Source organism: Propithecus coquereli, unplaced genomic scaffold, assembly GCF_000956105.1.
Source record: "Propithecus coquereli isolate 6110/MARCELLA unplaced genomic scaffold, Pcoq_1.0 Scaffold81, whole genome shotgun sequence".
Classification (NCBI taxonomy): Eukaryota; Metazoa; Chordata; class Mammalia; order Primates; family Indriidae; genus Propithecus; species Propithecus coquereli.
Window position 1 is genome coordinate 4,890,411 of NW_012154285.1, and position 25,173 is coordinate 4,915,583.

Genomic DNA, 25,173 nt, shown 5'->3' on the forward strand with positions numbered 1-25,173 from the left:
GAACAAGGTTAGTCACTGGCTTCTTTTTTGTTTGTTTATATATATTTTTTAATACCCATGGGCCATCTATGTGCCACTGAGCTGATGGGTAGTTGAGGTCTTTCTGTCTCAGGTGGTGGCTTCCCTGGCAGTTCTGATGCGTATTTTGAGTCCTAACACACAGGAGGCGTCAGCTTTGATAACACGTCGCCATGCATGCGGCATATGCTCTGTGTGCTTTTTTCCCTATCAGAGCACTTTGCTTAGCTTTAGTCGTGCCTTCCAGCTTGGCTGAAGTTCTGGAGACACTACTGTTCCCATCTTACAGATGAGGAAACAGTTCCAGAAAGGGTCGTGATTTCCTCGACGGTTTGTTGACGAGTGGGGGCTCTAGGGCTGGCACGGAAGGTTCCTGTCTCCTCGTCCAGGGTTCATTCCCTTCTCTCCAGTCAGCTGTGAGAGGCAGACTTCTCTGCTGACATGAAAGGCTGGATTTGCCTGATTTGGGGGGGCTGGGGGCACGCAATCTTACTCTCTCCTGTTCACCTGTCATTCATATGTGAGGTCTTATGTCACGTGCTGACAGGACATCCAACATTCATTATTAATTCTGCAAATATTTACTGAGCTACTAAGTGTGTGCCAAGCCTGATTCTAGATACCTGGTGTAGAGTTGGTGAGCGAGACAGAAGACTCCTGCCCTCACAGTGCTTACAGAATAGCAGGGAAGAAAGCCGAGAACGTAGACGAAGAAGGGCAGTATTTAGGAATTGTGATTAGCACTAGGGAGTAATAGGGCACCCAGTCGTTTATGTGCCAGACACTGTGCCAAGTCATCATGTGATTTAGTCCCCACAACTGGCCTATCAGAAGAGTTGGCAAGATGAACACAGGGAGGTTCAGAGACACCAAGTCACTTTGCTGGTGTCACCGTTGAGGCAGGGAGACTGCCAAACAGCTAATTTTCTGCAGAGATCAGTACTCTCCTAGTGCTATGAATAAACAGAAAGGCTTTGAGTGTTGTGCAAAGGCAACGGGGAGTCATTGAAGGTTATAAGCAGAGAGAGGAGTGTCCATGGTCAGCCCTCTGATTTAGAACACCACCCTGGCCACAGTGTGCAGGGCGAGGAAGAGGAGGTAGTCCCAAGACCCCTTTAGGAAGCTCTCAGGCCATCTTAGACTAGAAGGGAATCCGTGGTGGTGGAGGGAAGCAGGCAGGTTGGAGACGGATCCAACAAGGAAAGCCGACGTGAGGAGGTAGCTGAGCAGATGTGGAATAGGGATATGGGGTAGGGGAACCCTGGAGGAAGAGCAGGTTTTGTTTTGTGAGGGGCTCCCACGCAGGATCTGGAGCCCTAAGCTGACAGGAGCCACTGGCGTGTGGTTCTGCCCCCAGGGAGCCGGCGGCTGGTGGACGTGATGGACGTGAACACCCAGAAGGGCACGGAGATGAGCATGTCCCAGTTCGTGCGTTACTACGAGACGCCCGAGGCTCAGCGGGACAAGCTGTACAACGTCATTAGCCTCGAGTTCAGCCACACCAAGCTGGAGCACTTGGTCAAACGTCCGACTGTGGTAGGCCTGGGCTGCGGTCCCCTTCCCTGGCCCCTTCCACCTCATCTTTCCTGCCTTCCCTGCCTTCACACCTATGCTTGCGAAGGGCGTGGCTGTCGCAGGGTGGCCCGTGGCTTTCACGTGAGAGGGCGCGGCTGGGGTGGGCGTGGCCAAGGCTGATGCCCTGGGTTGGGGGACATTGGGCACAGGGTTTTGGCCGCAGCACAGGCGGAGGCAGGAGGCAGGAGGAAGGGGTGGGCTTGGAGAGGGACCTCAGCTGAAGGGTGTAGACCCAGAGGCTCCCCAGGGCAAAGGGGGGTGTTTGCTTCTGGCCTGGCGGTGGAGAATGAAGGCCTGACGGTGGTGTGGCTTTCAGGTAGACCTGGTGGACTGGGTGGACAACATGTGGCCCCAGCATCTGAAGGAAAAGCAGACGGAAGCCACGAATGCCATTGCAGAGATGAAGTACCCGAAAGTGAAGAAGTAAGACTGCTTGGCTGGCAGGGGGAAGCTGGGAGGGGTGACCTCAGGCTTGGGGAGGCAGGAAGGGGGGCTCCTGGCCATCGACAGAGGTTTGAGCGTCCCTTTGCAGCTGCTCCCCTTCAGAACGGAAGGACTTTGCCCTGCGGGGACACAGCTGGGACATGAGGGATGGGGGCCCTTGGCATGGGCAGGTTGGCATCTTGCTTCTTTGGGAAGCAGGGGCTCTGGCTTCTGCTCTGGGGCTGGACTCTCCACCCGGATGGCCCTGTGGCCTCCCCGCCAGCTCCCCTGTGGCGATGGGATCTGCGCAGGAGTGACGGGAGACGTCGCTGTGTGCCTGTGTCTGTGTGTAGACACGCAATTGTGCATGCTTGTCAAATGTGGCTCCTCCTCCCTGCATGTGACGGTGTGTTCTGAAAGTGGGCATTTCAGGGGCATCTGCCCACATTGGACACTCTGGTTTTGGCCAGTGATGGGGAAGGGTCTGGTGTTCCTTTGTTCCTTGGTGTTGAGACCTGGGAGCTCTGACCCAGATGAGCCTTTCCCAGACAAAGCCCAGGTGCCACTTAGTCACCAGAGGTACCTTAGACGGTGCCTTCTAAGCGGGATGTTGGCACTGGACTGGGACGGTAACCGTGGTCTAATAGAAGAGATGTCAAAACATGCAGTAGCGTGACCAGGAAGGCCTAAGACTGATAGTTTAGCCCTAGCAGAGGCACCTGCGAGCCCCTCCACGTTCAAGGACTTGAGTAACAGACGACTGGGGAGGAGGGAGTCACCTTTGGGGCTCCCGGTGGCTCAGGCCTCTGTGTTTCCGTCTCTAAACGGGGAAGGAGACACTGGCCATCCCAGGCAGGGCTACGGCTCTGGGCTTCCTAGAAGAGCTGGCGTGCTGGCTGGCGGCCTGAATCCATTAGCGTCTCTCCGCTCAGCCCTGCTGCCAGGAATGCCCCCAGGAGCTTCAAGGCTGTGAACTTTTCATCCACTCAGCCCTTCATTCAGTGCACAGTGAGTGCAGACTGCGTGCCAGGCTTTGTAAGGGAAGCCAGCGTGCTGGCCCTTGGGCTGCTCGAGGTTTTGCTCTCAAGCGCTCGCTCTTTCTTTAATTACTTGGTAGGCATTTTTCCTCCCCTCCAAGCTGAAGCTCCTTACACGCCTTGGATCCGGGCTGCATCAAAGGCAAAGACTGGCTCGAGGAGGGGAGGGAGCAAGGCTTGTTTTCAATTCTATTCCGTTCTCATCTGATGGCAGCAAAATTTACAGAGCCCTGGGGATGGGGAAGTAAAACAATGAACAAACCTAAAAGCCCCTACTCTGCGGAGAATGTGTTGTGTAGCACAAGGGCCGAGGTTTGCTTCTAGTGCTAGGAGGGTGACAGGGACAGGACAAATCCTATTTGGCTGGCATCATCAGGAAGGCTTCCTGGAGGAGATGTTCTGCCTGGGTTTTAAAATGACAGAGGAGATGGGAGAGAAGTGCAAAGGGTATTGAAGGAGTCGTGAGCTCCAAGAAAGGCTGTGGGACTCAAAGATTAGCTAGAGGCAGGTGGTGGCTCATTGATTCATTCATTCATTTAGCAGCTATGTCTTGAGCATCTGATGGGTGCTGCGTACCCGGGGTACAGGGGGAGAAAACCAGGTGAGGTTCCTGCCCTTGTGGAGCTTACAGCCTGTGGGGAGACAGACGTAACTCCAGTGATCACAGAAACAGGTGGAGACCCACGGCTGCGGAGGCCGGCGGTGCTGAGGAGCTGCGACCAGGGGAGGGGATTCACCTGGGCAGGGAGGTCCGGGAAGGTGTCCGAGCTGGGTTCTGAGGAGTCAGGGGGGTTGCCTAGGCGCAGAGGACTGGGGAGAGCTTTCCTGGGATGGCAGGGAGGGGCAGGGTGACCTGCAGATGTAAGGCCAGTAGGGCTGAAGAGGGCGCAAGCGAGGGTCTGCACTTGGCCTAAGAATAGCCACAGCCCTCTTGGAGATTTTAAGTGGAGAGGGCTGTGAGCAGGGTGCATCCCGCAAGTGCTCCCGCTGCTGTGTGGATGGAAGGGCTTGGGCCAAGTGGATATGAGGGGACCTGGTCTAGAAGAGGGGATGACAGGGCAGGGAGAGGAGAGGAGGGACGGTCCAATTAGTTGTGTATTCAGGAAGGTAAAATAGATAGCCCTGGGTGACATGGCTTTGACTTATGTAATTAATGCCTACCTTGCCTCCCTGAGATAGTCACTATATTCTTCACTTTATTGAAAGATACCTTTAAATAGTAAGCTCTGTTAATATATTAATATTCAGGGTCCTATCTGATCACCAAAAGGCTCACACACTCCTAGTTTCCTAAGACCCCATGTCTTTGATACATTGGTTGGATTGTGTGGTGGAGCGATTTACAGACCCCATCAGTGGCCGTGGGAATTTGTTACAGGATTCGAGCCTTGTTAGGAAGGAAATTGTCACCTTGGAAATAGTCCATTTGTTTGGCTGAAAAGAATGCTGATATCAGGTAATAAGCAAAGTAAAAATCCCACCATGATGAAGTCCTCTGGGACTGCAGAATGGTTCTGTGGAATTTAATTAAAATGACACTGTTTCTAAAAATCACAGAGCTTCCATGCTGGAGGCCCTCGGGAGTGGAGACAGCTGACAGCCCACCTGAACTGCGGTAGGGAAGAGGGAAGTGATACAGCCACACTACTGCTTTCTCCCTGCCTCCAGGATTGATGCTGTTCAGGTTTTTTTTCTTGAGACAGAGTCTCACTCTGTTGCCCTGGCTAGAGTGAGTGCCGTGGCGTTAGCCTAGCTCACAGCAACCTCAAACTCCTGGGCTCAAGCAATCCTCCTGCCTCAGCCTCCCGAGTAGCTGGGACTACAGGCATGCGCCACCATGCCCGGCTAATTTTTTCTATATATTTTTAGTTGTCCAATTAATTTCTTTCTATTTTTAGTAGAGATGGGGTCTTGCTCTTGCTCAGGCTGGTATCAAACTCCTGAGCTCAAACAATCCGCCCGCCTCGGCCTCCCAGAGTGCTAGGATTACAGGCGTGAGCCACCGTGCCCGGCTGATGCTGTTCAGTTTTGATGAGTTTAGGAACTTTACTGGTTTTCGGTTGAGATACTTAAGGCCATGGACGGTGGCAGGAGTGGAGGGAGTTCATGCCAGACAAAAGATTTGTAAAGAGTATGTTAACCTAGTAGTTATCTTATGTGCAAGAACTATTCTAGATGGAGTAGGAGTGGGTGGACTTCAGTGAATACAGCAAAGTCCCCATTCTCCTGGAGCCTATGTTGTGGGGAGAAGAAAACGGGCAAGCAAAAAAGGGAATAATATAATTTAGGAGGTGATAAGTGTTGCAAAAAAACATAATGCAGGATAAAGGGGGTTGGGTTGACTGACTATTGACCAAATGATACATCTTTGTTGGATATGTGGAACTATTTGTTTCAGAAAATTTCTTGTAACTATACAGTGACTCCAATGATTTGGAGTACTCCTGCATTAGTTGTTTATTGCTGCATAACAATTACCCTAAAATTTCACAGCTTAAAAAATTTTTTAGCAGCTTAAAACAACAAATATTATTTCACAGTTTTTGTAGGTCAGGAATCCGGGAGCGTCTCAGCTGAGTGGTTATAGGTCAGAGTCTCTTATGAGCTTTTGTCAAAACAGGCCTGGGCTGTCGTCATCTGAATGCTCAACTGGGGCAGGAGGATCTGCTTCCAAGATGGCGCCCCTACTTGGCTGTTGGCAGGAGGCCTCAGTTCCTCACCACATTGGACCTCTCTGTAGGGCAGCTTGAGTGGGTCATGACATGGCAGTGGGTTCCCCAGCGTGAGTGGTTCGAGAAAGACCAAGGAGGAAGCCCCAGTACCTTTTACGATCTAATTTTGAAAGTCACACACTACTTCTGCCATAGTCTGTTAATTAAAAGTGAATCACTAAGTCCAGCCCATACTGAGGAGGAGGGGAATTTAGCTCTACTTCTTGAAGGGAGGACTATCAAAGAATTTGTGGACATGTTTAAAAGCCTCCACGATTCCCTAGGTCTATGACATGGGCTTACCTTTTTTGCTCAGGACCACTGGGTGTTGTAATACTTTTCCAGAAAGAGATTAGCAAGTCTGCTCCCCTTCTCATCTGATCCTGTAACACATAGGGTTTGCAGAATGAGGTTTGCTGGTGTAATGATCTGCTGTGGTCTGACAAACAGTGAAGGAGCTCAAAAGCTTCTTTTGGCCTTTACTAGCACTGGAGACAGGTGCTAATATCCCCATTTTACAGACGAGGAAACTGAAGGTCATAGTGGTTCAATGTAGGTAATGGGCGAGTATAAGGTAGTAGGGGCTGGTGGGGCTGTGGTTAACTGGAGAGGCAGGCCTTTAGAAATTCCTCTAAAATTAAAAAAGTGCAGGCTAAACCAAGCACATCTGGGGCCTGGTTTGATTCATGAGGCCACCAGTTAGAGTCCCCTGACTAGTGGGATGCCGAGTTCCAGAAAAGAAGACCAGTCCAATGTCACAAAGCTGAGTAGAATAATTACTGGGTTGTTGCTGGGTGCTGCACTTACCCAGATGAATCGGCTATAGTCCCTGCTATCGAGGAGGTGAGGCTTTTGTTACTAAAAAAAACCAAATTCTCTTGTGGATATCGTGGTCCAGCTGTCCAGGCTGTCTTCTCTGCTCCTAGCTCATTTAACCCTCCTATGTCTTTTTTTTTTTTTCTGTCAACTGGGCTAGAGCACAGTGGCATCATCATAGCTCACTGCAACCTCCAACTCTTGGGCTCAAGTGATCCTCCTGCCTCAGCCTCCCAAGTAGCTGGGACTAAAGGCGCACACCACCACACCTGGCTAATTTTTCTGTTGTTGTAGGGATGGGGTCTTGTTCTTGCTCAGGCTGGTCTCTAATTCCTGGCCTCATGTGATCCTTCTGGCCTCGGCCTCCTGGAATGCTAGGATTACAGGGGTGAGCCACTGCGCATGGCCCCTACATCCATTTTTTTAAGTGTTACAAACTTCTTGCTCAAGGACACCTGCTCAATGACTGGTGCTCAAATCCAAGATAGAAAATATTCCCAGTGCTGTTAGTTCTTCTTTAAAATAGGAAAACATACACATGCTAGAAAAAATCCAACCAGTTTCAAAAAGTTTATAGTCTAACCTCCTGGGAAGACCACTTGGGAGGCGCGTTATAACAGGTGGGCTCTACCATGAATGACATCAAGAAGCAACACGGTGGTGGCCCAGGGCATTGACTGCCTTGAAATCATTTCCCTAAAATGGGATGATCAAGTTGTTTTAAGGGTGACATGAGATCATGCATGTAAGTAGCTATTATTATTAGCCTTTCATAATTATAACCTTTTAATATTAATGGGTAGCCCCAGTGGATGGGGTTTGGCCCAAGAATGGAGAAGCTTGATCCTGCCCCTGCAGAGGCCGTACAACCATCTCCTGCCTCCTTGTGGTTTGGGGGGAGGGGGTGGGGGCTGGGTGGGAGGAGGGCAGGGCGGTGGCCCTGGTGGCCCTGGTGACCTGGAGGGTGGAACTTCTGATTTGAGCTGGATCACCTCCTTCAGCAGGAAGTCAGTGGTTGAGGTTTGGCTGTAACCTCCAGACACTGCTTCTTAGAGTTGGGATTTGCCAGGTAGACCTGCAGAGAAAGGCCGAGACACTGGGAGCAAGGCTGCCTGGGTAAGCGCTGCCACTTACTAGGCTAGTGACCAGAGTGAGTAACTGTATCTCTCAGCCTCTGCTTTCTTATCTGAAAAATGGGGTCAATGCTGGGAATGACTTTCTAGGGTTGTTGTGAAGTTTGGATTAAATAATCTGGGTATCATATTATAGTTTTGGGTTCATGTGTATTTATCTCAACAATTTCCCACAATAATCCTATGATGTAGAGTTTACACAGCTACTAAGTGGGCAAGTAGGGGAAGGGGCTGCAAAAGGACATCTCAGAATGCAGAGTTGAATTTAAGGACACCACCCTCGCTGTTAGGAGGGAGGAGGAAACGGCTCAGAGAGGGGAAGTAAGTTGCCCAAGGTCACACAGCTAGTTGGCCCTAGGGTCAGACCTGCATCCCTCTCTTGGCTGCCATACTCAGAATCGGGCACTACCCCTATCCCCTAGCACTGGTCCTTTCTGTAGCTGTGCCTGGAGGGGCACATTTAAGGAAGGTGGCTTTGCTGGGTCGTCACCCCAGCTGCAGAGCGGTGTCCGCGCTCCCAGAAAGTGGGGGCGCGGGGGTCCCCAAGTGGCCGACCCGTAGAGCAGGGGTGGGCAGAGCTGCCCTCGTGCCCCCACCCAGCTAGGGCGAGGGGCGGCCGCGGGAGGCGGCGGCGTCCCCTGGCGCTGGCCCGGCGCGCTTCCCTGTCGCCGCCGCGGCCTCCCTCCGCCTCCCTGGCGGCCGCCGCGCCGCGCCGGTGTTCAGTTTCAGCGCGGGGATGAGCGCAGGCTGCGCCCGGCTCCCCGAGGAAGGCAGGCAGCGAGCGAGGGCCCCAGCGTCCTCGGCCGGGGCCTGGCAGCGCCGTGGAGGGGGCTCAGCTTGGGTCGCCGCCGGGGCCGGGCGCGCGTCGAGCCTCCGCCGCCGAAAGGGACGTCCGGGAGCCGCGCAGCCGCCGAGGGTAACCGCGGGCCGGGGCTGCCCCGGCGCCCCGCTCCTTTGTGGCGCGCGGGGCGGGGTGTGGGTGGCCTCCCGCCCGCGGGCTGCACGGCGGCGTCGCGGAGCAGCCCTTTGTGTCTCCCGGGGCTGGGTGTGAGTGCGCAGTGCGCGCCGCTTGGCACCTCCAGCCCGCCACGGTGCCAGCTCCCCGGCCCCTCCTCCCCCCGCCAGCCCTTCGCCCGAGGGGCCGCCGCCTGGGCCGTGGGGGGAGTTTCGCTAAGTTGGACAGGAAAGGGTGTGGCGGGGCCGTCCCCTCCGCAGCGCCCAGGCAGCCCCCAAAGTTGGTGCTGCAGGTGCAGCGACCCCTCCTACCACGCTCCTCCCAGCCAGCCCGGGCCTTGCGGGGCGGGAACCCCCCAAGGTCTTAGCTCTGGGGCTCGCAATTTTCAGCGGACAACTTGGAGGGTGCCCTCCTACACAGAAGCCACCTGGGCTGGGGGCTGGTCCGGGCTGTGGCTTTCTGGGCAGGGGGCAGCCGAGGCCGGGGCGGAAGCCGGGCTAGCCGGCTGGCCGCGGGGGAGAGCTTATCGGCAGTGGCACGGAGCCGGGGTGCCCATGTGACTGCGGTGTGCTTGGGAAGAGGAAGCTGTAGAGGTCAGTGCAAAGGCGTCACGCCAGAGCGAGCGAGCGAGCGAGCGAGCGGGAGCCAGCGGGGAGACCTGGAGTCAGCGCAGGGCGGGAGCCAGGGGTGGCCTGCTGGCTGGCCCCTGCAGCCCGGACAAAGCCGTCCTGTCACAGCCACCCTGGCTGCCCTGATGCTTGCGATCCCCTGGTGGGAGGGGCGCCCGGGCCTGGCGGCCAGGAAATGAGGGACACCAGGAGGAGGGGCCTCTCCAGGAGAGGCAGGTCTAGAGGTGGCGCCCCCAGCTCCCAAGGGCCCTCAGTGGATGATGGAGGGGGACCTAGAGGGCAGACCAGACACAGGCTCAACTTGGAGAACTTTCCCTGCACACAGCAGCCAGCTTGCAGAGCTTCTCATTTTCCCACACATGCTGGGGAGGTTGGGGCTGGGGGGCTGGAGGTGACCAGTCTGGCCAGGCAGCCCTGGGGCCTGGAGCCTAAGAGGCGAGCTCCTGTCCTTTCTGCTGTGGGTGCCGGCTCACCCCACACACTTAAATTGTTTTCCCTAGACTGTGTTCATCTGAGGCCTGGAACGGGTGGAAAGGAAGGTTAGATTAAAAAAAGAAAAGAAAAAAACCAAGACCAAGAGATGGTTTTGGGAAAAATGAGGACTAATATTTTGAAGTGGTGCTCAGAGAGAAGAGGCCAGTGTGGTCCGTGGGGGTGGGGTGGGTTAGGGCTTCAGGACCCCTACCCCCCTTCCTTGGAGAGAAGAGGGTCACCCAGGCCTTCAGGCTGGGGACCAGGCTAGGGACCTGGCTGGGTCCACGCGTGCCCCAGGCGTGGAGGATGTAGAGCCCAGAGTCGGGACTTTAAGCGCCCCAGTGGCAGCTCCGCAGCCCGCGCCTGTCTTCGTGACAGCCTGCGTCCTGTGCTGTCAACTACACCCCTCCGATGGGGTTGCTAGGCAGCGGGGCTCTGATGTGCGGGAAGGCCTTCTGATTTGCCAGCCTCCTGCAGACACATGGTTAAGGCTCCTTCCAGCCTATCGGGAGGAGGGACGCGGGGCACGCTGCCTGCATACTGCCGAGCCCTGGGTCCACCTGAAGGCGAGGTGCAAAGGCAGCCAGAGGGAGGGGGCACCCAGAGCCCTCCGCCTTCTGATCAGCTCAGCCCCACACCCCCCATTATCTCTGCCCCACTTGCAGCTGGCTCCTCCCTGCCTGTCCCCGCCCCATTCCTCCCCTCTTCCCTAAACCATGGAAAAGCAAAGTGCAGCGGGGAAAAGAGGTCAGTGGGGTAAGCATGTGTGTGCGGGCTCCCGAGGTGCCAAGGTGCATGGGTGTGAGCGGTGGGGAGGCTGCCCCTCCACGCCCCCTGGGGCTCCTGTGGGAAGGGGTGAGTGGTAGGGAGGGGGCCCTGGCCCCATCATCTGCCAGGCCTGGACTTGAAAGCCCGCTTCGTGCCCCCTTCTGAAGCTCTGCCCACCCCTAGGAGGGCAGCCGTTGGGGAAGAAGGGAGGGTCCTGGCTTGTTCCTGCAGGAAGGGTGGGCTTTCCAGCTCTTGCTAGCACTCAGAAGGGGGCTGCTGGCAATGGGTTCCCTCCCCTGAATGCACTCCCCCCACCCAAGCCTCTAAGGCCCAGGCTCTGCCTCCCTTCTCTCTTTCCCTCCCTCTCCGCACGGCCAACACCCCCCACCTTCTCTTGATTTCTTTACTTTTTTTAAAAACAGCTCTATTGAGATACAGTTCACATATTCACTCATTTAAAAGTGTACGGGCACGGTGGCTCACGCCTGTAATCCTGGCACTCTGGGAGGCGAAGGCGGGAGGATCGTTTGAGCTCAGGAGTTTGAGACCAGCCTAAGCAAGAGCGAGACCCCGTCTCTACTAAAAAAAATAGAAAGAAATTAGCTGGACAACTAAACACATATATACAAAAAATTAGCCGGGCATGGTGGCACATGCCTGTAGTCCCAGCCACTCGGGAGGCTGAGGCAGAAGGATTGCTTGAGCCCAGGAGTTTGAGGTTGCTGTGAGCTAGGCTGACACCACGGCACTCTAGCCCGGACAACAGAGTAAGACTCTGTCTCAAAAAAAAAATAAAAGTGTACAATTTGATGGTTTTTAGTATGTTCACAGAGTTGTGCAACCACGATCAACTTTAGGACATTTTTCTTTTCTCACCCCAGAATAAAACCCTGTACCCATTAGCAGTCACTCCCCATTCCCCACCCCCAGCCCCTGGCCACCACCGATCTGCTTTCTGTCTCTATAGATTTGCCTCTTCGGGACATTTCCTGTACACGGAATCATATGCAGTGTGGTCTTTTGGGGCTGATACCCCGTTCCTTTCTAGCTGCATTGCCTACTTGGCAATCAGTTGCAGTTTGTCTTGCCACGTAACTTTCCCTGTACCTTGCTGCTTTAAGTGTCACATCCTTAGGGACAGGGGTCTTATGCATTCTCATGCGTTTCCCTCAATGCCCAAGCTCACGAAGGGCTGGACCGCTGGTTGAGTGAATGAGGAAGTGAGTGGGGACTGGTCACTGGCAAGCCACGCAGGTGGTTTACAACTGAATTCCAGAGGGCCCAGCTGCTACCAAGGGGGCTGACAGCTTGGAAGAACTACTGCAGGTATCTGAATAGGGAAGGAGCAGAAACGAAGCCTCTTACTTGGGTAGGGTAGGGGTGAGCAAGGGTAGAAACCAGCCGTGAGGAAGGAATGAAGTGGCCTGGGGGTTGCCACTTCTTGCGGGAACCTGAAAACAAAACCATAGCGCCGCCGCCAGCCTCTGGGGTAGGTGGCCAGCGTGGGAGATTTGTCACCTGATCCCAGGGGCTTCCCCCCGTGGGGAACTCCAGTTAGATTTGGGTTTTAAAAAAAGAAAAAAAGAAATCCCCCAGCGTCAGCATTTATAAAAGGGCACCAGGTCAGGCACGGTAGAAGCCGTGTGCTCACCTCCTGTGACTGAGATCTTGAATTATTTTTTTCTGTCCCCCTGCCTCTGTGCCGCAGGTACTGTCTGATGAGCGTGAAAGGTTGTTTCACTGACTTCCACATCGATTTTGGAGGCACTTCCGTTTGGTACCATGTTTTCCGGGGTGGGAAGGTGAGTTCCAGTGGAGTCGCTTCAACTTTCTGTGTATCTGCAGCTGTTGGGGGTGTGTGGGGGGCTCACTCATCTTTCCCGTTCCTTCAACCCCCTCCTCCAGCCAGCCCCTGCCCTGTGAGTACCTTCAGGGCCACTCCTTCCTCTGGAACCATCTGGAGGGAAAGTTCATGGTCAGCTCTCTTACATCACATCTAGTCACCCATTCACGCCCTCCAGCTAGCCCAGTCCAGTGTTCTAAGCACCTTAGACCAGGTTCGAACCCCGGTTTGGCTCCCGAGAACCTGCAGCATTCACATTTCCTGGCTGTCATCTCAGCCCCATCCAGCCCTGGGACCTTTAAACTTCCAAGTCTAGCTGCTAGCACCACCTGCCTCGAGGAACATTTGACACTGGGAGCAGACGCCATCCTGAGAGAGGAGGTGGGGTGTGCGTTCAGGGTGCGCCGGCCGTGTCTACTCTTCGTGTGTGCGTCCACGCGGGGACATAGGTGTCCTCACATGGATGCGGGCGCTTCTCGAGAACACGCGTGTGCCGCCCTGCTCCTCGGGGTCTGCGTGCGTGTTTGTTGTAAGAGATTCTGGGAGGAAGTCAACCCACTTGATTCCAGATGTTTTTCCTCCTCCTCCAAAGTGAGCACAAGCTGGGTTTATTTATTGGGCCATTTTATCGTACAACTTAGGAAATTCCCTTGCTCTCCTTCCCCCACCTCCCAGACAATCCTGTGGCTCGGGAGAAAGAATGTTCCACCCAGTCCAGAAAGTATTCCCAGCCTGGTATTTCAGCTGGAATGGAGATTCCCTAAAGGTGGGCACAGCCCTCCCCACCTCCTCAGAGACCCTTTGTGCCCCGTCCTGCACGGGGTCCCGGGGATGGGAGATCCCCCATCACCCCCAGGCAGGTGGGGCCATCTCCTTGGGTTATGTCAGGGCCTGGAAGAAATCGAGGACTTTGGCCCGACCCTCAGCTGACTGTTGCCTCCTTCTCCTCCCAAGATCTTCTGGCTGATTCCTCCAACCCTGCACAATTTGGCGCTCTATGAGGAGTGGGTGCTGTCAGGCAAACAGAGTGACATCTTTCTGGGAGACCGTGTGGAACGATGCCAAAGAATTGAGCTGAAACAGGGCTACACATTTTTCATCCCTTCCGGTAGGTTCCAGCGGGGCTGGTGCTGGGCTCCCGGTCTTCTGTGGCCTCAGCCAGGGTTTCGGGCTGCGGGAGGGTTTCTTGAGGGAGGGTTTCTCGGGGCCTGCTGGTTTGAATGGCCGTTGGCAGCCCCTGAGTGGGGCAGGCCTCAGGCTGCAGGGAAAAGCAGCCCAGTTTCCCCTCGTGTCGTTGGACCGCATCTCCCTGCCTATGGGCTGGAATTCTCTCTCCTTCTGGAGGAAGCCTGGGGCCCACCTGCAGGGGAGGCTTGCTGCCTCCACAGGACTTCCTGTGAGATTTCTGTGTGAGGTGATAACAGTGGTCCTTGGGTGAGGGAGGCAGGTTTGCCCTGAGGCAGGCTCTGGGGAAGGGCAATGCAGGGCTTCCCCTGGAATTCAGGCTCTGCCACTTACAAGCTGTGACTTCACCTGTCTGTGCCTCAGTGTTCCCATCTGTGAAATGGGGTTAAGACTCCCCAAAGTGGCCGTGAGGACCGAGTGAGCTAACACTGGCTTGCCTGTCGTTGTGTGGAGAAGCGCCAAGGGCTTTGGCCTGTTTATAGACTGAGTCAGTAGTGGACGTGGCTTATGACCTGGGAGTCAGGCAGTTTAGTCTTAGGCTGCATTAATGGAAGTATTTTACCCAGGATGAGGGAGGTGACAGTCCCATTGAATAGAATTAGGGGATTGGGCCACACGTAGAAGGTTTTGTTCCTCTTGGTCATCATGCTTTGGAGGGTAAGTCGACCTGAAGACAGAGGAGTCTGGCAAGCACTTGGGTGAGATGACTTTGCAGGAGAAACTGGGTTGTTTTACCCAGGAAGTAAAGATGCGTGGCAACTACAGCCAGCAAGGGGAGAACTGTCTCCTGGAAGAAGAGGTATAGCAAGTGGTCTTGGAATAACTTGCTCTGTTAGGTAGTGAGCTCCCCATCACTGGAATTATACAAGTAGAAGCTAGATATGGGTGTGTCAGGGAGTTTGCAGAGAATCTACCACTGGGTAGAAGCTTGGACCAGAGGCTAAGAGTATCTTTTGAGGCCACTAAGATCCATTAGATGGAGAAGCTGATCACACTGAGGTTTCTGGGAGTTGGACCAGAAGCTGGCCTTGGGTCTAGACACCAAGTACTAGTGTGTGGCGTCAGCTGAAGGGGCTGTTGCGGTTGTGGTAGCGGTTCCCGCTGTGGGGATGGAGCCTGCACTCCTGGGCTCTTCTAGAAAGTTGGGCAGACGGTGGAGACTTCTCTCTTAGGGAAATTTTGGATTTGGAGGTACAGGGTTTAGTGGGGGTGACTTTGTTACCATGGCCCTAGGTCTGTCCTCAGACCTGCTTGGCTCAGGGAAGGGGAGGAGCCCTGCTTTGGACAGAAGGGGCTGTACGTGGTGGTCAGTATTTGGGGCGACAGCCTGCAGATGTGGAATGGAGGCGTGGACGGAAGGAGGCGGTGTCCTCGAGTGTGCACAGGCCACTCTGCAGGTGCTGGCGGATGGGCCCTGGCGGAGTCGGTGGGACGCCGCGGTGCTCTCGGCCTTGCTGCTGACTGTGACCTTGGTCTCTTCTCTCCGCACCTCGGCTGTCCCGTCGCTGCTTGGGGTGGGGTGGACCTGAACTCCCAGACCCTCGGGACCTGTCCCAACCCCTTCTCCTGAGTGCCCGGCCTCCTCAGTGCTGGGGGGACAGGCCTGGGGTCCCTTTCTCATGCAGACCTGGGCGGGGGCTCATCACTTTGCCCCAATCTGGGGTGGGAGGGGTGTTGATTTTGGTGACTTAAGTGACTTAAGCAAGTTGGGGAAGGTCTCGAGAAGGAGCATCTAAGGCCACAGCAGACACGTGACTGTCTGCTGAAGGCGGGAAGAAGAGATGCGGATTTGAACTGCAGCAAGCAGGAGTCGAGTTAGACCCTGGCAAAGACTTCTCTGGCCCCAACGGTCATGAGTAAGATATTCGGATTTTTTCCTGGATTTCTGGAAAGTGGAAAAGGGATAGTTGAAGTTTGTCATCTCCTGTGCGGGGGTGGGGCGGTGGGGGACGATGAAGGGCGCAGAGTAGTTCAGAGGTTCCCAGACATTGATTTCATCACGGATCAATGAAATTAAAAAAAGTTGGGGCCGGGCGCGGTGGCTCACGCCTGTAATCCTAGCTCTCTGGGAAGCCGAGGCTGGCGGATTGTTTGAGCTCAGGAGTTCGAAACCAGGCTGAGCAAGAGCGAGACCTCGTCTCTACTAAAATTAGAAAGAAATTAATTGGACAACTAAAAATATATAGAAAAAATTAGCCGGGCATGGTGGCACATGCCTGTAGTCCCAGCTACTCGGGAGGCTGAGGCAGGAGGATCGATTGAGCCCAGGAGTTTGAGGTTGCTGTGAGCTAGGATGACACCACGGCACTCACTCTAGCCCGGGCAACACAGTGAGACTCTGTCTCAAAAAAAAAAAAAAAAAAAGTTGGGAACTGCTGCAGAGTTACCGACTTGTAATTTTGCTAAAGATGAGCGTTCATTAAAGAAAAACGCCAACAAACATCATCTATTATGAAAGAAAGACTATTCTTACACTAAAAAAGTGGCAAGTACAAAATTTCAGAATAAAGGAGAGTACTTTAAATTTAATAATTTTGAGTTTATGAAAATCTGCACCATCGTTATTTTTCCCAAATTCTGCCAACTGTTGAAAACGAACAGAGTAAGAGTCTTGGAGTCCACAGACCTAGATTTGTATTTTGGGTCCCCCCCAGGGCCTGGGGATTCTCTGCAGCGTCCCCGCCCTCTCTGCCTCTGACAGACAGACAGACAGACAGCTGAGATTGTGGTGGTTGGTTTGTGGCTTTTGGGGAGAGAGCCTTAGGGAATCCAGGGAGGGTTTGCAGCTCCCTGGATGGGCATTTTTCTATATTGAAGCGGAGAATCTAATTCTGGCATTTCCCACCTCTGCTCTGGGTTTTCATCCCCACACTGTGACCTTAGGCATGTCTCCTCCTACGCTGTCACTTGAAGGGTCTTCCGCCCTGAAAGCTCACGTGATGCTGATGGGTTAGGAATATTTTATTTTCTTTCAGTTTAGTTTTTTTGAGAGACGGGGTTTCACTCTGTCGCCCGGGCTGGAGTGCAGTGATGTCATCATAGCTCACTGCAGCCTTGAACTCCTGGGCTCAAGTGATCCTCCTGCCTCAGTCTCCCCATTAGCTGGGACTACAGGTGCGTGCCACCACGCCAGGCATTTTCAATGGCCAAATATACTCCCAGGGGTGGGAGTCCCTGGGGGGGACCATGGAGATCTGCGACTTGGGCTGCATTGTAGTAAGAACCACCCAAGACCCACACTTCATGGTAGCCCTGGGTATTTCTCAGACTCCAGCAAGTCTGAGAAACAGCTCCTTAGCGGAGTAATGTGGTTGGGCCTCAGATGTTGCATCCATAAAATGGGTCTAGAGCAGGGAGGGGGCAGCAGTGAAGCAGGCTGGACATGATCAGAAGGTGGTGAGGCCGCCAGAAACCAGGTGGGGCCAGGTGGGAGTGGGGCCTGGAGTGCTAGTCCCCCCATTTGGGAAGGAAGCAATTCAGACGGTCATATGAAACGTCCCTGTTTTTCTAACTGTAATGGAGTAACTGGCCCTGCACCCATCTGTGAGGTTGAGAGGAGAAGCCGTCTTGCTTCGTCTTGGCAGCCATGGTGCCTGGTCCTGGTCCTGGTCCCCGTCCAGCACAGGGAGGTCACTGAAGCTCATGAAGGAAGCCACGGCCCGGCTGGGTCATGGGTGTCTGTGAGGTGCCCCCGAGTTCTGTGACCTTTGGGTTTATTCTTGTAGCAGCCGTAAAGGTGGGTTGTGGGGATACCCTGTCAGTAGGTTTTGTGGGTCGCTGGCTTTCCCTCCATGATTGGATCTGTCCCTTGTCACTTGGCCTGAATAGCCAGTTTATTGCCTTCATACTGTCAACGACTCTGGCCTGGAAGCAGGAGGCAGATACCAGCCTCCCCAACCCAGTCTCCAGCCCGAGACACCTCTCAAGCTCCCTGGGCTGTCGCGAGTGAGATGCCATCGGGATACGGACAGGGCTGTGAACACTGTTATTGCCACTCCCGGTTCTTCCTGAGGGTCGCATGTCAGTGATGAAGCAGATGTGAGCAGGGCTGGGGAGGGGCTGGACAGTGATTTTAAACTGGGGGCGGTGGGGGGAGCCTGCCTGACCTGCCTGTGAGGCCCTGGCTCAGGAAGAAGCTTCTAGATCCCTCGAATGTCTGGGCATACAGATTCCCTGCCCCCTCCCCCTTGCAGTGGCAACTCTTTTCTGTTTCTCTTTGCTCCCACATCAGGGTAACAGATGTAAGTCAGGTGTGTCTGCCTTTCCACCTGCCGGGAGAGCAGGGAGCGTTCAGGGCTGGTAGGTCCGCGTGTATGTGGGCACCGTCCTTTCCCAGAGCCCTCACGGTGGGTGGAGACAACCGCACATATCAACGGCAGTTGCGTGTATTGATGGAGCGCTGGCTCACCAGGTTCCCAACCAAGGAGGGAGTGGTCTCCCTCAGTGCATCCTGTCCCCAGGAGAAGGGACAGTCTTAGAGCCAGGCCCTTGAACCCAGTGGTCCCAGGTCCCAGTCTTCTGTAAAGAGAGGATGAAGGTGCTGGGGAAGGGGCCTGGGGGCTCGACGGTCACTGGCAACCACGGCACACCTGGCCGACAGGGTAGCCGCCGCGGAGACACACCAGAGGCCCAGGGAGCTAAGCACAGAGCGAGGTTCCATAAAGCAAAGGCTTCATTCCTGAGCTGGGCGGCGTTGGGCTCTTGGTGACGAGCTTTCCCTTGCTCTCCCCTGCGGACGGCCAGCTCTGTCCCACGCACTGTCGCCGGCAGGGAGGGCCTGCGGCTGAGTGTCCGGCACAGGCGCCAGCAGTGGCCTCGCAGCCTCTGCGTACCACCTTCCCAGGCGGCAGCTTTGCTCCCAGCGGCAGCTTTGCTCCCAGCAGCGGCGGCTGCCCGTGACTCAGGGCTGGCGTGTTTCAGCTCATTGGGGGCGAGGGCCTGGAACTGCTCAGGCTCGAGGGGGTGTCAGGCTCTGTAATTTAACTCAGAGTGAAAGAATTAAGCACTCGGGCTGGAGAAGAGAGGACAGTGGCCCCGGGGCCGGGCTTGTTGAGGCTCAGGGTCTTAGGCCCCTGTTGCCTTGCCTGTGTCACCCCACCCCCACCTTGGCTTTCACCGTGAGTCTCTCTGCCTCTGTCTGTCCTTGTCTTTGCCTCCTTACTTCTCCCTGCGTTTCTCTTTTTGCCGCCCCTACCTGTTTCCGTGCCTGTCCCCTGGGACTCTCAGGCCTGTGCTAAGCCTTTGATGCAGTGTAGAGGCTAAAAACAGAGCTGCTGTCCCCTGCCAGCTGTGACTTCATTCAGCAAGTGGCTTTCCTCCGTGTACCCTCAGTTTCAGCACCCGCGAATCTGGGTCGACTGTAATACTGCCTGTCCCCCAGCTCTGTGCTGTGCGGTCTGACAGGCGGGTGACATGTGTGGGTCTCCGGAGCACTTGTGGCGTGGCCAGCGTGGACCGAGATGTGGCAGTGACGTGTTGAACAATTTCTCCAGCCTTCGCGGAGGCTGACTTCCTGGGTTTGAAATCCTGATGAGTGACTTCGTTTTCCTGTGCCTCAGTTTCCTCATCTGTAAATTGGGGTTGAATATAGTATGTACTTCTTAGGGCTTTTGTAGAGAATTAATGAGTTAAGGCCTGGAAAGCCCAGAGGACGCCCCTCCCCACAAGGTGGGCACCTCATGATCCTTGTCATGACGACTATGCCTCGCTCTGGGCTGGGAGCCTGGGCAGATGAACTGCGGCCCAGCTGTGGGAGAGAGTGTGCAGGAGAGAGTCCCAGCCACTCCTGGCCTGTGGGGCAGGGAGGTGGCAGAGGTGACATGGGGGTGCAGGTGACACATGTCCCAGGAGACCACCTGGAAATGGGCCTGGGAGGAGTTTGAAGACAGAAGGTGGACTCGGGCAGAGGAGAGTGTCTGGGTCCCCCAGTTCTGACAAGGTGTCACTCCATTGTGGCTCCGAGCCATCCTTTGTGACCCCACTTGAGACTGGCGTGTGCTGGGATGACAGGAAAAGGCTCAGGCCAGGTGTGCAGGCTGGGAGACGGGGCTCCAGCTGCCTGGCCAGCACGCAGGTGGGGAAAAGGGGCTGCCTCTCTGGTGGCAGCTGCAGCCCAGTCCCAGGAGGAAGCTTTTTGTCACCAAGGCCCTAGAGGTGGGGCCTGGTCTACAGCTTCCCACCCCCCAACTCGAGTTAGCCAGCGGCCGCTCGGGGCTGCCAGGCTGGGTCCTCTCGGCTGGCCAGGAGCCTTGGCTGTCCCTGAGCACCGTGGCTCCTGGCCCCAGGTGCTCTCTTGGCCCTCTGCACCCTTCTGCCTGCTGGCTCCCCTCGCTACAGCTCCATGAGAGAGGGGCCCCAGGGGGCCAGCGGCTCATCCTGTCTTTGCCCTCCCCGCCAGGTTGGATCCATGCGGTCTACACCCCCGTAGACTCTCTGGTGTTCGGCGGAAACATCCTGCACAGCTTCAACGTGCCCATGCAGCTGCGCATCTACGAGATCGAGGACAGAACACGGGTAAGGGGCTTCCTTCTCTCCTCTCTGCCCAGCGCTCGGGCGCGTGGAGTAGGTCACTCTGAAGCCCTCCGCAGGTCCCCCTCCCTCCCGCTCCCTGCGTCTAGCCCACTCAGGGGCCCTGGAGTTTCTGTTCACCTCCTGGCCAGTGGCAGCCAAAACCCCCTTGTTGAAGAGGAAGTATCTCTCCAGAAAGCCCTGGGGGAGCCCAGGGACCCCGCCTCCTCCTCCTCCTCACGTGAAGACAGGGACGTGAGGGGGTGGGGCAATCTTGGTGCTGTCGTGTGAGGTTGGATGTGCACTTGGAAAGAGGGTCTGACCTGGTCTGGGATCAGGTCTCGGCCATGTGGTCTTCCCGGGACCCCGGATCTGACTGGGGAGAGCGCCTGAGGAAGCCAGTGTCTGTGAGCCCGAGGTCCCGTCTCTGCGCTGGTCTCAGGGTCTGCTGGGGGGCCCTGGCTCCCTGGGGCTGAGGCTTTCCTCTGCCCTTGGCAGTGACAGTAACGGTTTCTCAGACACAAAGTGTCCCCCACCCCATATCCAAGGATGGAGGGCTGAGGCTGAGACACCTGACGTGTGCCCTCCACTCCGCGAGTTTCCCCTGAAAAGCAGCGGCGGCTTGGAGCTTAGCCTTCCTTTCCCATGCGGGGACTTGACCAGGTGTCGCCAGGCCCGAAACGGGGTCAGACACTGGAGACCTGGGACAAAAAGGGCCCATTTCTTCTTCTTTTTCCTCTTTATTTTTTTACATAGCTATTCAAATATTTGCTTTCTTTTTTTAAAACTAAGATATAATTCACATACCATAAAATTCACCATTTAAAGTGCACAAGTCAGTGGTTCTTAGAGTATTTTCAAGGTCGTGCAGCCATCACCACTAATTCCAGAACATTTTCATCAACCTAAAAGGAAACCCCGTACCCATGAGCAGTCACTCCCTATTTCCCTGTCCCCTCCTCCCCTGGGAACCCCCAATCTACTTTCTGTGTACGGATTTGCCTGTTCTAGACATACGTTCTAAAATACAGTCATATGACATGTGGCCTTTTGTGACCAGCTTCTTTCACTCAGCATGTTTTCGAGATCCATCCATGTTGCACGTGTCAGTACCGCGTTCCTTTTTATGGCTGAGTAATATTCCGTCGTATGGACAGACCATGTCATTTCTTCTTGGACTTTGCCTCAGAGATGGCATTTTGCCCCAGTGAGGTCTTGCTGTGCCCGGACCCCAAGGAAACGTCTTGCATAGGCAACTGCTCTGCCCAGAGCCCCTGTCCTTCCTGATCTTGTTTTCAGGCCTTGGTTTGCGTGGGATCGTATACGTGAGTGAAAGTCTTAGCGACTATGTGTGTATCTGAACCTCTTCACAGTCCTGGTGTTGAGGGACCTCGTTTGGGGGTTCCTGGAGAACTTGGAGCGGTAGTCAGGGGCCTGGTGCCTTGGGGGTGTGCACATCTGCAGGTTGGCACGTTTGCTGCCTGGGATGCCCGGATCTGCAGAGACCTGGGTTTGGGCTGGGCCCTGTGCGAGGCCCTTGTTTCGTGGACTTTCTTCCTTTACTTCTCTGTTGCCTACCGTCCCTGTCCCGCCAGGGAAGGCCAGCCCCGGGCCTGGTCTGAGGGATGCTGTCCCGTGACATTCAGGAGAAAGGCACCGTTTGGGCACAAGCGGTCATCTCACAGTCTGGGTCAAGTGCTGTCTGGGGCTCTGGCCAACTGTTCCTTGGAAAGAGGGTCTGGCCTGGTCTGAGGTCAGGTCTCGGCCATGTGTCTTCCGGGGACTCTGGATCTGACTGGGGAGAGCACCTGAGGAAGCCAGTGTTGCGAGGTCCTAAAGAATGGGCCAGTTTGTGCGTGAGCACGCGAGCAGGTGTGGGATGGAAAAGGAGCAATCTAGAGGGAGAAGCCGGCCCCGGGACTTTCACAGGCTATTCCTGAAAGCCAGAGTCAAGCTGGCATTTCTAAAGGCTTTGTCAACTTGCTGGGCAGCCGTCCCCCGCCCCGGAATCCAATTGTACAAATCAGTGGATTTGAGTCCTCTTGTTCTCTTAGGAGCCCAGCTCCCCTCCCCCACCCACGCCAAGAGGCGGGAGGCAGGGTAACGAACGAACGGAGTGGACCCCCGAGTGACCTGTTGAGCTCGTGTGGGATATCACGTCCAGGTGGAGAACAGCAGGGTCCCTTCCCCCAAGGCCCGCTGTCCCTGTCCTCTGAGCGGGCACCCCATCTGGCTTCACCGAAGCAGGCTGGCAGCTGGGGGCTGGTGGGCTGGAACCAGCGGCAGTCTGTTTAATCTGCTTCGATTTCTGGTCTTTGGAGAGGGGCTTGGCCACAAGGCCCAATTGTTTATGTCTTGGGAGCCAAGGCAGACAAAAGGCGCTAGGGAGAGAGCACTAGAAGCCAGATGAAATGCCAACGCTCCTTGTCAGCTCGCTACAGCTTAATTCCTTACATCCCCCAGAGCTCGCCTAAGAAGGTTATGGCCATTTAAAAATATTTAATAGTTTTTTAAGAGTCCTAAAACATGGCTTTGCTTAGAAACCGAATGCAGGGGGTGGGACAGAGGAAACTGTCGGTCTCCAAGCTCTATGGTGTGGGTTTGTCTTGGAGAAAGAATTTGCCTTTGCGGCCCACCATGGGGGACCCCCATCCAGAGTAGGGAACCCCCGGGTCCTCCTGGGTTTAGGAAGCTATGTCTTACTGTCACCATCGTCATTTTTCTGGGCCGGATGATAGGTGACCTCATCACGCAGTGTCCCCGCCCATCAGGCAGCCCAAACACACGCAAGAGTTGGGGACTGGTGGATTTCCATTTCCGCCCTTGCAGATGAAATCTCCCTCCCCCCATTCTGAAGCCATGAAGAGTGATGGGAGAACTACACCCAAGTGGATATGTCGCCTGTTTGCTATTTTAAGATAATGTCTCAACAATCACTACATAGTTTTAACCTCGGTTAGGTTGATAAGTGGTAGGGATGGTCCAAATGATCACTCATTAAACTGCCATCTCTCTCATATTTGTCTTTTTTCCCCCCTAATGGCTCTAGTGAAAGCAGCCTTCCCAGAAAAGGTAATGCCAGCACACCCCATTCCCTCCTGGCCAGTGAATCTATTTGGAAATTGCAAATAATTTACCCTACCTCTCCCCTTCCCCCTACCATTGGATTTTTTTTTTTTCCCATTGACTTTTTTTTTTTTTTCCAGGAGAAAAACAAATTTTAGGACACTTCCACCCACCCTCCTATTTTACTTTTTCCAAGTCCTTGAGACCTGGGAGTTGTAGATGCACTGAGAAACCCTCTCTTCTCATCTCCTGCGGTCACTCAGCTCTGAGATGACTTGGGCCTCCGAGGCAGGGCTCAGGCCAGGTGCCACACGAACCAACGGGCCTTTGGAACTCAAAGTGAACCCTTGAGATCCTGACAGACTGATGTCCCTCCAGGCTGGGAGCATTGCATGCTTTCTGACTGCCTTGCCCTTTGTTTTGGATTGACATTGGTTAACAACTCGATTTGGTGAGGCTCCGAATTTGTCAACAAATAATGTTGAGCAATCGTGTGTTTAATGTTCCCAGGCATGTGGCTGAAACCTTTTGAAGGCGAAGGGTGGAAGGCGACAACCTGTTTGTAAGTCAATTCTTTGCAAATTTTGTTTCCTGCAGTCCTCTCTTGGAAAAAAAAATAAAAAAAAAAATTTAAAAATTTTGAATTCCTTCATCAGCATTTGTTTTCACCCAGCTGGTTTCCCTTGGGTTCAGCAACAAAGAAGGGAAACTTATTTTCCCCTCCTGAAATATAGCCCCCTCATTTTTTTTTTTTCTAATCTAGAAAGATTAACTGATGGTCGTTGTGTCCATCAACGGCAGGGTGGCTTGGATGGTGTCCGAAAATTTGAAAAGCCAAACCAACTTCAGAGTTTTACCAATCAAGACTAATGTCAGGAGATGAGAGCGAGCGTCTGTCTGTCCTCAGCCTGCAATTTGTTTCAAAATCATTCGGCCCTTGTTAGGGGTGGGGCTGAGACCCCCCCCAAAACCCTTCTTCACAGGAAATCAAGGTCTGCTTCATGCTGGAGTCCCTCTTTTTTAAATTCCAGAGGGCATTGATCCATTAACTATGAAAAAAGATCAATACTATCCCAGCAATAAAACTGGGGTTCTCAGGAAAGTAGCTGGAGCCAAGGAAACCGCTAGATTATGATCCCAACTCCATGCATCCCCCAAGGAGCTTGAAAGCATGTGACGACCATGATCTCGTTGCAGAGCACACCACTCGCCAGCGGCAGGGAGATCAAATGGACCCAATGTGCAGATGGGAGGAATGAGGCCCTCAGATTGGAAAAAGGGCCTCGAAACTGAAAACTGAGTTAGCAGGAGTGGGCGGGAGCTGAGTGAGACCTAGGTCTCTCAGAGATGGCCAAGTTGGGCCCTTTTCCAGGTGGGCATTTCGAGAAGGCAGGAAAATAGTATTTTAGGGCCAATGGAGAACCTAGATCTGCTTGTATTTGTGTTTGTCCCAGATGCAGAATGTCATTTGTTTATTGTCAGCAGAGAGACCAGGGCAGCTGGGTGGGAGAGTGTGCTTGCTTAACATCCAACTCCATGAGCTCCTGGAGGATCAGGGAAGGGAAGAGGGGTCTCTGGCCCTCGCGGAGACACCCTTGGTGAGAGGGCAGGAGAGCAGGCCAGGTTTGAGCGTGGATGTGGAAGACCCATTGTGTAGCCTCTGGAGGAGAGGGGCCCAGTGGTGGGAGTCAGGGAGCACCCTCCTGCCATCCTTGTTCCTCCCTTGACTGCACAGGATACAGTTTCCGGAAGGTTCATCCTGCCAGGTCCATCAGTGGTGTTGCTTCCTTCTCATCTTTCGCTGCCATCCCATCTCTAGACCCCAAACTGCCACCCATCGGAATCCCCCTGGGGCCCAGACCTCTTTAGGGTTCTGATACACAGAGCTGTCTCCACCTTTTCTTTCTCTCCTGTAAGAAACCTCCCATGGGGGATCTCCATGTGGCCTCCAGCTCCAGACCCGATTGTGTCTCCCCCAGTGTGAGGACGGTCTCAGATCATACCTGGGACTTGTGTCGGAGGGAGCCCTTTGT

At 54.6% G+C, this 25,173-nt stretch overlaps 1 protein-coding gene across 2 annotated transcripts in view; it reads left to right on the top strand.

The window, feature by feature from the left end:
* KDM2B (lysine (K)-specific demethylase 2B) overlaps positions 1–25,173 on the top strand; it is a 123,605-nt gene that overhangs the window by 24,116 nt on the left and 74,316 nt on the right. For both annotated transcript variants that reach the window (XM_012663452.1, XM_012663451.1), the window contains exons 5-9: positions 1,376–1,554; positions 1,910–2,016; positions 12,248–12,341; positions 13,337–13,490; positions 19,965–20,080. In XM_012663452.1, coding sequence (XP_012518906.1) covers positions 1,376–1,554; positions 1,910–2,016; positions 12,248–12,341; positions 13,337–13,490; positions 19,965–20,080 — 650 coding nt within the window. The remainder of the gene's footprint in view (positions 1–1,375; positions 1,555–1,909; positions 2,017–12,247; positions 12,342–13,336; positions 13,491–19,964; positions 20,081–25,173) is intronic.